The sequence below is a fragment of the Macaca mulatta genome, chromosome 4 (genome assembly GCF_049350105.2).
Source record: "Macaca mulatta isolate MMU2019108-1 chromosome 4, T2T-MMU8v2.0, whole genome shotgun sequence".
Taxonomy (NCBI): domain Eukaryota; kingdom Metazoa; phylum Chordata; class Mammalia; order Primates; family Cercopithecidae; genus Macaca; species Macaca mulatta.
Window position 1 is genome coordinate 114,645,489 of NC_133409.1, and position 14,664 is coordinate 114,660,152.

The 14,664-nt window shown below is 44.1% G+C and overlaps 1 protein-coding gene across 2 annotated transcripts in view; it reads left to right on the plus strand.

Annotated features, from left to right (window-relative positions):
• The first annotated feature begins 464 nt into the window (after window positions 1–464).
• The window catches only part of B3GAT2 (beta-1,3-glucuronyltransferase 2), a 73,726-nt gene continuing 59,526 nt past the window's right edge, over window positions 465–14,664 (plus strand). For both annotated transcript variants that reach the window (XM_015136682.3, XM_002803782.4), the window contains exon 1: window positions 465–5,255. In XM_015136682.3, coding sequence (XP_014992168.1) covers window positions 4,665–5,255 — 591 coding nt within the window. In that variant the 5' untranslated portion in view covers window positions 465–4,664. The remainder of the gene's footprint in view (window positions 5,256–14,664) is intronic.

A 14,664-nucleotide genomic window follows, 5' to 3' on the forward strand; every position in this document is an offset into this window, starting at 1 on the left:
AGAATTTGGGGCTATTAGATTTATTTTGATATCATTCTTTCACATAATTGTGTCTGATATTTTAATAGAAGGTATTTATGTTCACATGCACGTGGACATTGATTATCAATACTTTCACATTACATTATTACTAAGAGTTCTGATTCTCTTCAAAACCTAATTTGCATAACTACAATATTATATATTTATAAATACTTAATTTTGTATAGTTTTTAAACAACCCTTTTCCTACTTGACTAAGAATATCAAAGACGTCCCCAAATGCTTACTTGAAGATTGATTTAGTCACGCTAGCAGAACCCCAGGCTCAAATGTCAAATGGGATCAGTTCTGTACAGTGCACCAACCATACTGTAATCTTTCTGCTGCTGAAGTTACAGTTGTATATTACTCATCAAGGCAAAATGTAAATGTTTACTGATTATATGATATGTTTTTTGTTAACTCCCCAAATGGGATTTTTTTTACCTTTGTTTATTTGAGAACAACAACTGAATGCTGAAATGCAATGGCTGATGCCAGCAATCTAAGGCTTCATTAGTACAGATGAAGCAATGCTCACTTTGCTACACAAATAATTAGAGAGATTAAATGAAAATAAACACTGAGAGGATATGCAGACGCTCCAAAGTTAGGTAATTATTTTAATTACTCTAGTGACTTCCAGCAACCTTCATTATCAGCCACAGATCAAGCTTAAATTGTTTTATGTAAGAATATCATAAGCTATATGGAAAAGTACTATAGCTTACTTAGTGATTATGCTTCATAAAAATGACATTTTCTCCAAGCTCCCATTTAAAGGAGTTGTTTCCATTCCAGCTCCTGATAGACTTGTGACATATTTTTAAAGTAAGTTTTTGCACTTAAAAATGTTTTGCCCTGGTTTTCTACTTCAAATGGACATCCTTAATAATAACTTTTGTATCTTATATCTTTGCTCAGATTTAATCATGAGAGATTCGGGGCCACATATTGAGTGGCTTAATGCAAAACAATATAGCATATTCAGCCATTTGAAATAAATGTCACTTGGAATGTCATCCTTATTGCATGACAAGCTATACCTTGTATTTGGGGTAAATTGATTTCTTCTTTGTTCCCCTCCCTACACCAACTTGGGAAGACCCTAACATACACTCTAGGAATCATCTTCACTATAAGCAGAGGTACTATTTAGAAGCATTATCAGTCCTGTTTAGATTTAATTTTATATTCATTTGATAACAATGATCCATCAAGATCTCTTGTGTTAAGGTGTTCTTTTGAGGAAGGGTTATCTGTATTTAAATATCATTTATTGACTGCCTGTGTAATAATAACTCTTCTTCAAAGTACCCAACATATACCATTTAATCCTTGCAAGACTCCCATGGAGTATGTATTATTAACCCCATTTTCCAGATGAGGAAACAGGTTCACTGATTTTCTAAAGTTGCACAGTAGAAAGTATCCCAGATGGGACTCAAACCCAGGTCTGCCTGACTCCAAGAACCATGAAGCTCCCCAACAGATGACTGAATGAAGTCAACCTGGGTACAAATGCTAAGGGTAATAGAAAAAATGAAGTGACAGTTTGTGATGTGCTAATTAAGTGCTGTGTTTTATGACACCCATGAATTCTGGGCATGAGCTAAAGTCTCAAACTGCAAATTCGATTGAGTTTGAAAGTGGTTTGGGCTAGGCACAATGGCTCATATCTGTAATCCCAACACTTTGGGAGGCCAAGGCAGGAGGACTGCTTGAGCCCAGGAGTTCAAGACCCTCTTGGGTAACAGGAGACCCCAGTCTACAAAAACTAAAATGAAAAAATTAGCAGGGTGTAGCAGCTTATATCTGTAGTTCCAGCTACTCAAAAAACTGAGGCAGGACGATTGCTTGAGCCCAGGACGTCGAGACTGAAGTGAACTGTGTTCAAGTCACTGCACCCCAGCATTGGCATTGAAGAGAGACTCTGTCTGTCTGTCTGTCTGTCTCTCTCTCTCTCTCTTTCACACACACACACACACACACACACAGACAGTGTTTCATCTCTGAATAGCCCTGGTTCCTGAAGAGGATGCAATAGGAAATAGGTTTTATGGCCTAGTTGGACCAACCAAAAGTTCCCCACTAACAAAGGTTAGTGAAGTTTTTAGTACAATTCAGAAACCACTTGAGTTTTACTCCAGCAAACACAGGTCATTTTAACCAAATTTAAAATTTCCAACAGGATGAACCAGACTTCAGTAACCTAGGGGAGAGGGGTGCACTGCTTTCTAAGAAAAACCTTTTCTTAAAGGGAAGCCTTGACTTCCTTCCTCTTCCCCATCCTGGCATGATGCTGGCGCAGAATACATTGCCAAAGTTGTGTTATATTCAGAGGCACATTAGGCTATTCGAGAATATGGGAAGAGGTCTAATGGCTTCGTTGTTTCCTGTGTTTAGAATGCACTAATCTGCAGAGCTTAATGTATGAGTTGTGGATAGCACAGGGAAGTTGGGACAGAAGGCAAGCTCTAGCGAGTTGTTGGGGTGGCTGGGTGTTAGTCTGAAATTTCACTCTCAGGTTTCAGAATCTGAAGAAGTAGTTAGGGAAATTCACAGATGAGCCAATGCCTTTTAACAGGTGGGGGGTTCAGGACTGGGAGAAGAGGAGCTGTCAGAAAAGCTGGAGAGCCATTCGCCCCAGAGCTCTCAGTTGCACCAGAACGCACAGTCGGAGAGAGGTTTATCTGTGAACAAGCCTGAGAAGGGCAGACAACCCAGACAAGATGGGCTCAGAAATTATTTATCATAGGCTAGAGCAGAAGAGTCTGGAGCTTTCCTTCTGCTTTGCAAGCACTTCCCTGGGACCTGCCTGGGAAGCACAGCCCTTCTTCCCGGTAACTTACAGAAGGTCAGGCACTCAGCTAGTAGACCGGCTGGACTTTTTAGGCAAAAAGTGTCTAAACTAAGTGCCAAGTGCTTACTTGGGGTCTTCCAGACCCCTATCATGGTACCTATGGTATCTATTAGTCATGGTACCCTCTGTTTGATTTTAATGGCACCATCTTTATATCTAGGAAGGCCAACCCGGCCCGGCTGTGTCGGGTGGGATTTCTGCAGGCCATGCAGTGAGGACGCCACTTGCTATAGATACACGCAGGAGACCCACATTCTATTTCCACTATGCCACTTGCCACTGACCTCAGAAAAATTATTTTAAACCCTAAACCTCAGCTTCCTCATCCTGAAAATGAAGGCGATTCTACTTCCTAGGCCTTCTTGGCAGGAGCCTTGGGAGGGTTGAACGGAATAATTCCGGTGACAGCGAAGAACTGGGAGGGACCCTGACTCCAAATTACCGAAGAAAAATAGTTAAACATGCTCAGCTGGAGTTTTAGGAACCGCCCCCGCCCCCCCACCCCCCCACCCCCCCCACCCCCCCATGATCAAACTGCAGTCAGACAGCAGCCCTCCGAATTGATTCTTTCTTATGGACTATCTCACAAGCCAAACACCTATGTGCTGCACCCCTGCATCTCCGTGGGCTCCTACTGATGTCTGCCTTGCAGTGAAAGCGCTTTTTGTTGCCGCTGTTCGATACACACCAGCACATCAACGCGGCAGCTGGGAGCAGGAGGAGGGATCCCTTCGCTTTCTCCCCTCCTTTCACTCGGAACCCTAGGAATCAGCACCAAAGCGCGTAGCCCGGCAAGTTTCCGCACGTGAATGGATTTTCCTGGCTTATCTCCAAAGACCTTGCGGTATTTCACAAAGCTTAAGAGAGGTGAACGAGCATCACCCTCTCCCGGAGGTCGTGCAGCCCCACGGGGTCGCTCCTCCCGCTCCTCCACCCTCGGTGCAGCGGCTGCCTCCCGAGCTTGCTCGCGGGGCCGTTAGCGCCAGACCCGGCGGAGGGCCGGGGGGCCCCTCCCCGCCTCCCTCTCGCAGCCCCTCTCCGCCAGTAGCAGCGCTGCTGTCTTCCCACAGGAGGACTTGGGAGGACGCTGGAGTCTGCAGCGCCCCCGCCCCCTCGCTTTTTCTTTCTTTCCTTGGTTTGGGATCTTGCTGCTGGATCCGGGAGAGGTTCTGAGAAGACAAGAGCGAGGGACTGAGCGCAGGCTTCCGCTGCGGCGCGCGAACACAGCCGGGGCCACAACCCCCAGCGTCTCCTCCCGCTCCTCGCCACCCCGGCGGGAATGTGAGGAAGGAAAGCCCCCAGCGCCGCCGCCCGCTCTCGAAGGCGTCCCAGAGAGCATCCTGGGGGCCCGCCGCTGGAGCCCCTGTCCCCGCAGCACCGCGGGACTGGAGCGGCGAGGTGCGCCGGGTGCCGCTTCTCGGCTCCCACTCTTCGGAAAGAGCGCGGTGGGGATCAGCGCTTTCCCCGCACTCGGCACAACTCTGGGACCGGCGGCGCGCGGCTGGACTGAGTCCCGTTTCCCGCCAGCTCACCCGGAGTCGGGAGCAGCCCCTGCCCGCTCGCCTGCACCCCTTATCGTTCTAGCTTGCCCGAACCTGCCGCTCCTCCACGCCCAGGTAGTGAGCCCCGCGGCTTCAGGTCTCTGCAGCGCCCTCGGCCCCATGGACAGCGCACCCGTCACCACTTCCTAAGTGCTGGCTCCGCCGCCGTCCAAGCTGCGCACTGGGGTCCCTCGGCTCGCCCTTCTCTGGTGTGTCCGCGAGGCCGGGGAGTGTGCACCATGAAGTCCGTTCTGTTCACCCGCTTCTTCATCCTCCTGCCCTGGATCCTAATTGTCATCATCATGCTCGACGTGGACACGCGCAAGCCGGCGCCTCCCCTCACCCCGCGCCCCTACTTCTCTCCCTACGCGGTGGGCCGCGGGGGTGCCCGACTCCCGCTCCGCAGGGGCGGCCCGGCTCACGGGACCCAAAAGCGCAACCAGTCTCGGCCGCAGCCTCAGCCGGAGCCGCAGCTGCCCACCATCTATGCCATCACGCCCACCTACAGCCGCCCGGTGCAGAAAGCGGAGCTGACCCGCCTGGCCAACACGTTCCGCCAGGTGGCGCAGCTGCACTGGATCCTGGTGGAGGACGCGGCGGCGCGCAGCGAGCTGGTGAGCCGCTTTCTGGCGCGGGCCGGGCTGCCCAGCACGCACCTGCACGTGCCCACGCCGCGGCGCTATAAGCGGCCCGGGCTGCCGCGCGCCACTGAGCAGCGCAACGCGGGCCTCGCCTGGCTGCGCCAGAGGCACCAGCACCAGCGCGCGCAGCCTGGCGTGCTCTTCTTCGCTGACGACGACAACACCTATAGTCTGGAGCTCTTCCAGGAGGTAGAGGCCAGCCCGCCCCACTGGGTGGGCGAGGGCGCGGGTGGGGGACGCCCGGGCCGGCCAGGCTGCAGCCACACGCCCCTTGCACTCCGGGTGCACTTTTGAGTTCTCAGTTCTCCATACGCGCATTCGGGGCACCAAGCGGAGCCGCTCCTTGCTGGCACTCCGCAGCCTCCGCTGGCCGTGGGTGTGGAAGGGGTGTGTGTGAGAGGATCACTGTGGCTCAAGGGGCGGGAGTCTTCTCTGGCTTTTCTGTGTGTGTGTGGAGGGGGGGGGTTGGTCAAGAGAATAGCACAGGTGTGAGGCGCGGGAATGATTTCCAGGGGCCGGGCTCCTGCCGACCTGAGGATGGAACCTAGACCTGCAGGCGCTGGCTGCGAGAGGAGATCAGGGAGGGACCTGCACCGTAGGGGGTGGCGGCGGGGCGGCGGGGAGCGGGTAGGCGTGGTGTTACTCGAGGCCTTTCAGTGCCTACAGGTGTGATTCTCAGTCTAGGACCATGTAGGGAGAAAGGTGGAGATAGCCTAGAGAGAAATTTCACTATTGCCGCCCACTGGCACGGAAATGGTTGTTAGAAGAAACACTGATTTCTGTGGCGGTCCCTCCTCTCTTTCCCACACCTCACAAAAGTCTTTTCTGACCCTCCAGATTACATTTGTGTTTTTTTGTTTTGTTTTGTTTTGTTTTGTTTGCAAGAAAATCCTTTCTGGAAAATAAACTGTTCTGCCCTGTGGTTATGTCTTTTTTGCAGCCCAAGGTAATCATCTGGGCTGCCTGGTCCCTTTTCACGCCCTTTCTCTAAGGCCTCTTTTTGCCGAGTTAGCCAGGACGCATTTGGCGGGGCCTTTTGCCTCGTCCTGGTGCTCTCTGTGAGGTCCTGAGTGCAGCCCGGCTCCCTGCTGTTGAAATGGCCCCTGAGTTCCCTGCGGGCGCACACACAACCCCAGCAGGCACAGGGTTAGAACAGGTGTTCTTCCTTGAGGCTGGTATCTTGCGGTGTGTGTGTGTGCAGCCTGCAAATGAGACTGAGTGGCATGGGTTTTGTCAGTTTTCTTCTCTCTACGCAATTACAGCCAAAGAAAATCTTCTTGATTGATTTGACGCCCTGTGAGACTGTTGCCTTCCTCCACCTGAAATTTCTTGACGTCCTGCTCCGGAGAGACTCCCCCTGCCCCCCGCCCCAATTCCTCTTCTCCCAAGTAAACTGGACATTGGGAAAGTACTATGTGTGAGTTGGACACTGAACTCCTAAAATAATCTGTGTGTCTGGTCATCAGATACCCTAACTGCTCCCCACACTTTCATCCTCATCTCTGGTTTGCTTTCTTAACCTCAGGGCAGAACTATTCTGTACTCTTCCAGTTTAATTTTTCTTTGTGGCTTTAAAAAAAAAATTCTTAAAGGTAATTGCCGCCTTCATTTCTATTCATCCTCTCTTTCATGAATAAAAGGCACAGTAATTGTTCTTCTTCTTTTCTTTTCCATCCTTTCACTGTAGAGGACTTTCTTTCCTTGTTTCTCCAGATGAATAAATAAGCTTGGCATTGTATAGTATGGTCCTTACTCAACCCAAGATTAGAGATACCATCTGACGTTTTTAATTGGTCTTTTAATCCTGCTTCAGCGCTCCCCCCTCCAAAAAAATAAAAGGGGCTTGCGTCTGAAGTGAAGACTGTACATTTCAATGCACCATAATTTTTAAACTGCAAGGTCTTTTTTTTTTCTTCTACAACTTGGAAGTTGCCTCGTCTGTGAAAATATGTGGTCTTATTGAAATAAAATAGTGCACGTTACTGTTAATGAATATTGTAGGAGGCTACATTGTGAAGGAGGAATGATTCAGTTTATTCTGAGCTTCTAGCCTCTTGGTGTGAGGTGTTAGAAGAGTTGGCACATGCAGGCAGTGAAATGATTCAGGACACAGCCTTCCTTTGATGCTTCCCAAGCTGAAAGGAGGGCTTGTTGGTGGGGGATATTAAGCATCAGGAGAAAATTCCAGTAGGTTTTTCATTAGTCCATATGGGGGAAAATATAAAATGAGGTGAGAGTAAGGAGGAAAAATAGTATTGTCAGAGAGGACATTATAAAGGAAAACACACAAAACTTTCAAGACACTAAACTTTTGTACAATTGGAAGTAATGCAATAATCAAAATAAGAGCATATGCAACATTTTTTAATGTTGAGGTGCCACATATACAAAATATACAACAGGTTTGTTGTTTTTGTTGTCATTTTAAGCATAATAGGCATGACATACTTAGAATTTAAGTCTTCTAGCTCCTTGGAGATCACTCCTAGACAGTAATTTTATGACTGGTACCTTTCTCTACCATTCCCCCACCAGCAATGTTTTTGGACAGATTAGGGCTCTGTTTGACATGTATGTATGCTAATACATTCAGTTTTCTTTCTTTTCTTTTTTTTTTTTTTTTTTTTTTTTTTTTTGAGATGGAGTCTCGCTTTGTCTCCCAGGCTGGAGTGCAGTGACACAATCTCGGCTCACTGCAAGCTCTGCCTCCCAGGTTCACACCATTCTCCTGCCTCAGCCTCCCTAGTAGCTGGGACTACAGGCGCCCACCACCACGCCCGGCTAATTTTTGTATTTTTAGTAGAGACGGGGTTTCACGTGTTAGCCAGGATGGTCTCGATCTCCTGACCTCGTGATCCGCCCGCCTCGGCCTCCCAAAATGCTGGGATTACAGGCGTGAGCCACCGCGCCCAGCCAGTTTTCTTTATTATAACCTTTTGCATGCATGGCAAGCATTAATGAACTCATTAGGCTAGTGGAATTTATGAATTATTAGTCTTGTGCATTTTCCAGAATTTGGAAACCCTTAGGTTTATTAATGAGACAGCCTACCATACACCCATTCTCAGATTAATGAGTCCGTGTAAATTACAGTTTAGACATTGTTCTCTGGAGAAAAGGTAGGACCGGATAAAACATTGAAAATCTGCAGCTCCTTGGGGGAAAGCAGAGATGCTGATTAGGAATGCTATAGGGCTAAGGCATATATCTCAGCCCTTTATACTGTGCATGCACACCAATTAGTTTTTAAGTAATTCACAGTACTTAAGGAAAGAATACCCCAAGTCAGGTTTCATCTTTTATTCATGGTGCTTCCAATTTCCATGGTTGATGTTAAAGTGGATAAGATAAAAGGAGGAAAATGAACCAGGTACAAATTAGCTCCCTAAGTATTGGCTGCAAATGAAGGAAAGCAAAGGATGAAAGGTCTCCAAATTAAATTAAAGACGCAACAGGCAATCTGTGTTCAATTATTTCTCCCTGGTAACTGGAATGGTGCTTTGTCATCTCATACAGCTAACTAATTTTCAGCCTTTCCTTTCAACTGAGCTGCACCGCCAGGAAAGAAATATTTGCATTGAACACTCTTATGTTAACAGCCAAATCCATTTGCAAATGAAGTTTCAGTGTGAATCTTAGCCACAGAAATGGGGCTGTTCATTGGAGAAGGAGGTGGTAGGGTTTTTCAGGTTTCAAATATCTCAACAGCTACTCCTTTTCTTCCTGTGGCATTGATGGGGTTTTGCACCGTGGATCACAGGTAATCCTGCCTCCCTGTGCATCCTATCGATCTATCTCTCTGGAAAAGCTTATTTGCAAAAGATTTAAGCTGCTTTAATAAAAGCCACAACTACAGATAAATGTGACTTTATTTTTAGTCATGTTTTCAATAACACTATTGATCAGGTTTCTGTTTTTCACCAGAAAACCTTCAAAGCTTTCTTAAATTTAAAATAGATGCTTTTCAGGTGAAGTTGATTTCGCCTCTGGAAATCAATTGAATTGAAACCTTAAAAAAAAAAAGTAACGCTTTCCAAGCAAGAGAAAAAAAACTTTAGAAATTTTGAATTTAATGAAATAAGACTGGAAGACAGTCTGGCTCTCAGACACTTAAGGGGTTGTCAAAGGAGTCAGTGACTGAGATTACATCTAGAAGATGTTTCTGGAAAGCGATGAACTAAAGAAGCCCCTTGTTTGAATCTTTTATTAGCTGCTATTAAGCTATTTGTGTACTAGGCAGGTAAAGGAGTTTTGAGGTTTAATTCTGTCTTGCTTTTTTTCAGAAGCATTTGTGTGCTTTCCCTCTTTACCTGCTGCTTATTGGAGTCATAATCTGAAGGATATATGAGTTGATAATATTTGGCCCTTTTCCCCCTGAATAGTACTTCTATTTATGTTTCCTGAAAGGAAACATGAGATTTACCTTTTACCCTTGGTACATTTACTTTATGTAGGGTAATTCTTTTTAAAGTGAAGGAACCTAGAAGATTTTCTTGGATGGAACATTAAAAGACCATTTTACCTGAAATGTGCCCCTTGTATTTTATTTCTCTCCCTCTGAAAGCTATTAAGAGTCATGCCATAGGTCTGATAAAATGTGAGAATTTTATAGAAATGTGTATATGAAACTACAGCCAGTTTTCTTAGGCTATAAATGTTAGGTTTTCTTTACTCTCCCTGGGTGTACAGTAGTATTTGAATTATGGTTCATTTTTTATAAGAGTTTTCTTTGGAGACCAGCAGTTTTCATTTGGATGTTGATATTTTAATGGGCCAGAAATAACAATTTGGGCCTAAAGATGTTCTCCCTTCTGCCTCTTCCTATTGTCTTTTTCCATCATTCTTCATCTGTCAACCTACTTTTCACTGATGATTCTGTCTCGTGAGTAGACATACAAACATGTTTGGATTATTGCTTGGTGCAATGAATGTTGTGTCTTTTAAACACTTAGGCTGTTGTTGCTTCTTAGAAACCGTAGTGGGTGGCTCCCTTTCTGCTGTCTACTCCCCTTGCCTCTAAATTACAAGCTGGTAAATTTTCTCTTGTGTGAACAGTAATGGAATAGTAATTGCTTTTAAGGCATGCTGCAAAAGCAAAATAGAAAAACCAAAGTCAATGGTCTTATTTATTAACTGTTTCAGGTGGTATTAAAGTAGTGGTAGGTTTTTTGTTGTCATTATTTTTTTGCACAGAATTCAGTATTGTACAGATATGTCTGTTTAAATGTTTTGGACTCTGGAATATTTAGCCTGTGTAAGTTAACACATATATATTTGATTCACAGTGCTTGTGAAGCATGAAATTTAAGTTTTGCATGGAGCTCAAATTCTCCCACCAAAATACAAATAAAATTGTTATACCAGTACATAGATAAATACGTAGGTAGGTTTAGAATAGATCTCCAAAGCACAGAAATAAAACTAAGATAATTTGTTGTTCATGCCTGGTAATTTTTGCACACAATTTTAAATAAATGTTAATACCCTTTATCGTGGATATAAGCAAAATATAGTTGACATAAATTGAGCATTTACTATAGGCAAGGAAGTAGCCTTAGGCTTTTTCGTGTATTATTTAATCCTCATAACACCCTGAGCTAGGTAATAGTACTGTCTCTGTTTGTTTTTTTAATACTGATGCTAATAATTAGTTATGGACCCAGTCCCTTGGTGAGTACAGAGGACTTAAACAAATGCAACCTGACTGTAATATAGTTGTTTACCTCTGAGCTATATAACCAGTATCCCCATTTTTAACAGAAGCATTAGGAAGTAACTTGAAAATGTCATATAGCTGTTACGTGGCAGAGACATGATTTTGAACCCAAGTGCCCTGGTTCTGGCACCTGCATTGTTGACTGTCCTGAAACTCATGTCATTTAACACAGTCACATGAAAATATGTCATTATTATAATAAGTAAAGCACCTGATTAGCAGGAGCCTTGTGATATTATTACTGTCTTCTGCCATCCTTGAATTCAGGTCTTTCTTCTTGGTTATGTCAACTTTTAGCTTTCTCTTTTGACTTTTGGTGACTTTTTTCCTTTTTGTTGTTTAAATTGAAAAATTTGTATGTTAATACATTTGTTGTGTAGACTATAATGTTTTGATATAGGTATACATTGTGGAATTACTAAAGCCAATTAATATATTCATTACCTTACAAATTTATCATTTTTGTGTGTGTGGTGAAAACATTTAAAATCTACTCAGCGATTTGCAGGTGTACAATACATTGTTAATAACTATAGTCACCAATTTGTGGTGCAGTTGATCTTCTAAATTTATTCTTCCTCACTGAAAATTTGTATCCTTTGACCAAACATTTCCCCAATTCCTGCCCCTACCTTTTTTCCCCTGATAATATTTGGTCTTGTGAAAATTTTATCTCATCTCTCACTATCTCTAATTTATAGACCATTTGATATTTAGATTTTATATTTAGATAAAAACTGCCAGGTTAGTATATAAACTGTAGTCTTTTATTTTTTAAACTATGTATTCTTGTGAATAAGAATTAATAACTTCTATAGATATTAAAATTAAGTTTTTCCTCATTTGCTCTGTGTACATCAACAACTCTGTCTCCTAGGCGAGTATCGTGTCAGGGCAGGCAGAACTGAAAGGAAGAATAATTTTCAGGATAGAATGGGAGAAAATACAGAATTATGGGAAGCAGGCTCAGGAGTTTATTGTTGAAACGGAGGAGAGGAGCTGGGGGCCTGAGCCAATTTGCGCTGAAGCTAATGTGATTGAGGCAGCTCCTTCTGGGAACAGAGATGTGCTTGGAGGAGCCTTGGTTCTCACCAGTGTACCCCTTATGTTGGCTGCTGCAGGCAGCACTACCAGATTCATTTGACTGCTCACTTGTTGGTAGAAGTTTTGTTAATTTTCTTGTCCGATTTCTTCTGAGATGAGGAATTTCCTTGGATAAAAAAACAAAGTAAATCATTGGTTGAGACTTTTTGCATGTTAAAAAAAAATCAAACAAGAAAACTTGGAAGTGGCTTTGCTGAGGAGGACAGCCATGTTCTCTACCAGAAGTCAGATTGGGTCTTTTTCCTAAAACAACTAAAAATGCAGTAGTTTGTTTACTTTTTAAAATCCGTCTCCTCCACCTGTGGAAAGAGAACTTTAAACACTATGTATGTTACATGCTGAATCTAAGGCTGTTGTTCCTTCAGCTTGAACTGCAGATATTCCTAAATTGTACCTGCATCCCTAGTGAAAGCTGAGTGTGCTAAATGCTGACCATTCTCCATTAACTGAGATTTCAGTTATCTAAGAGAATCGTATCTTAGCAGTACTAGTGTATTACTCTGGAAGATTCCTTCTACCTACCTGAGCTCAAACTTCACCCTATTCAGAAGATGTTTTAATATAATGAGTCAGTAGGCCTTCTCTACTACTAACAAATATTAATTGAGCACCTACTGTGTACAAGGCACTGTGCTTAATTAAGGCAGGGAGTATTTCAGCTCACCGAAACAAGAGCATCTCAGTCCTTACAGATTGATTCTCTGGACTAAATATGCATGGTACCTTCAGTGCCTGTTGAGAGAAATGCACGTGTCTGGGAGTGTAAAGCAGAGGTCCCTAATGGAGTTGTTGACTGTAGGAGTAATTGTGGAGGAAGTGACATTTGAGCTGAGAAGTAAAGGACAACAGGGTGATAAGTGATAGTGGGTGATAAGACGGGGATGAAAGAGCCCTCCAGAGAGAGGAAGCCATGTTTGTGAACTTGAGAAAATGGAATACATGGAGTACTCAGAGACCTGAAGGATGTTCTTGATGGCAAAAGGCTGGGTGATGAGAAGCTGAGGTGGAGAAATAGGCAGCCACTTTTCCGTCTTCTGCATGTCCAAGTGCGGTTCTCATCTTTGAGAGAAACTGTCCTAGAAAGAACTCTTCAGGTTCTCTGTATTTGGAAGTGGCATCTAAATCATGCCCATTAGAATCTTCTTCCTGGATACTATCGTGTCTTTATGTAAACTTGTGAATTTGAAAGTGTACATAGCAGTGTAAGGAGCATGCTTTCCTTTTTATTTTTTTGCATCTGGTTTTCAGAATGCCCATTAGGCAAATTTTTGGACTTTAACTTTTTCAATTAGACCTTGGATAAGGTGGGGAGTAAATTGATAGGAAAACTGTAGATAAGTATTTGTCCATCTAGTTGTACCAAACAATTGGTAATGTAGACTTTTGTAGATCCTTTAAGAGTACCTGATATCACATTAAATAGTATGATACCTGAATACGTATTTCAGTTGTTTCTCCCACTAGAATACCAAGGTAGGAATTTTCTTTTGTTTACTGTTGTATCTGTAGTGTCCAGAGCGGTGCCTGGCATGTAGTGAATGCTCACTAAATATTTTTTGAATGAATGAATTATAAGGCACTCCAAAGCTGAAGGAAGTTATTATAAACAGAGTTTAATCCCAGAAAGGAGTCCTGCACAGAGATTGTCAATCAAATCATAGTTCTGAAGTCTGTGTTGTGTGTCTAAGATTATATTGAACCTTTTAAATAGAAACTGGAAGATAAATGTGGTCCCTACTCTGATTCTAAGAGCTTTTATGCTAGAAGGAAAGAGAATGTCATGAGTATTTATTTATATAGCAAGGCATTACCACCAACAGCCATTAAAAGGGGGAGGTTTGTCAAGGTGGTTGTGAGTCAGTTGAGTATTTGGCCTCTTCACACACGTGAGAGACTGGAGGCTGGTGGGGAGCTCACATAGGCGTAACAGCCCATGTTCAAATCCAGCCTCACTACTTAGTGTTTGCATTACATTGGCAAGGGTTGGCTGCCTCAAGTGATTGTTTTAAGTACTATAGGCAAGTAATAAATACTAGTTCTTTTTGCCTTGTTCTCTCCACTATGGGTGACTGCCCTAATTGAGGGTATACCAGATACCTGCACTGTCTTGTGTGGTTTGTTAAATGCCTCTAAATGCTCTGCTCCTGACATCTGGACTATGTTTCTAGAGGCCTGGGGAGAGGAGGAGGTAAAGATACTTGACTTTCCCAAATTAGTCTGTACCCAAGTGGAACTACATAAATTGGGTACCTTAATTACAACATTGGGTGTTACTAGAGTGATTAGAGGGACAAGAGTTAAGTAGGGCTTGTCTACAAAGAGTCCTGGGAGGAAGTGAGATGTGCGAGAACTAAAAGCATCTAAAGGACATTTTAGATGGAGAGGAGGTGAAGGGCGTTTTCCTGTGGGTTCTGACTTCTGATGCTAACTCCTAACTGAAAGCTAGGAAGTTGGCTTACATGTAGCTCAGAGCAGAATGCTAACCCAGCTCACTGTAACCTGTGCCTCCTGGGTACAAGCAATTCCCCTGCTCCAGCCTCCTGAATAGCTGGGATTACAGGTGCAAGCCACCATGCCCGACTAATTTTTGTATTTTTAGTAAAGACGAGCTTTCAACATGTTGGCCAGGTTGGTCTCAAACTCCTGACCTCAGGTGACCCACCCCACCTCGATCTCCCAAAGTGCTGGGATTACAGGTGTGAGCCACTGTGCCTGGCCCTAGGTGTGGTTTTTAATTACCATGTAACCCCAGGCCCAGTGTGGACCTAGGGCATAGTT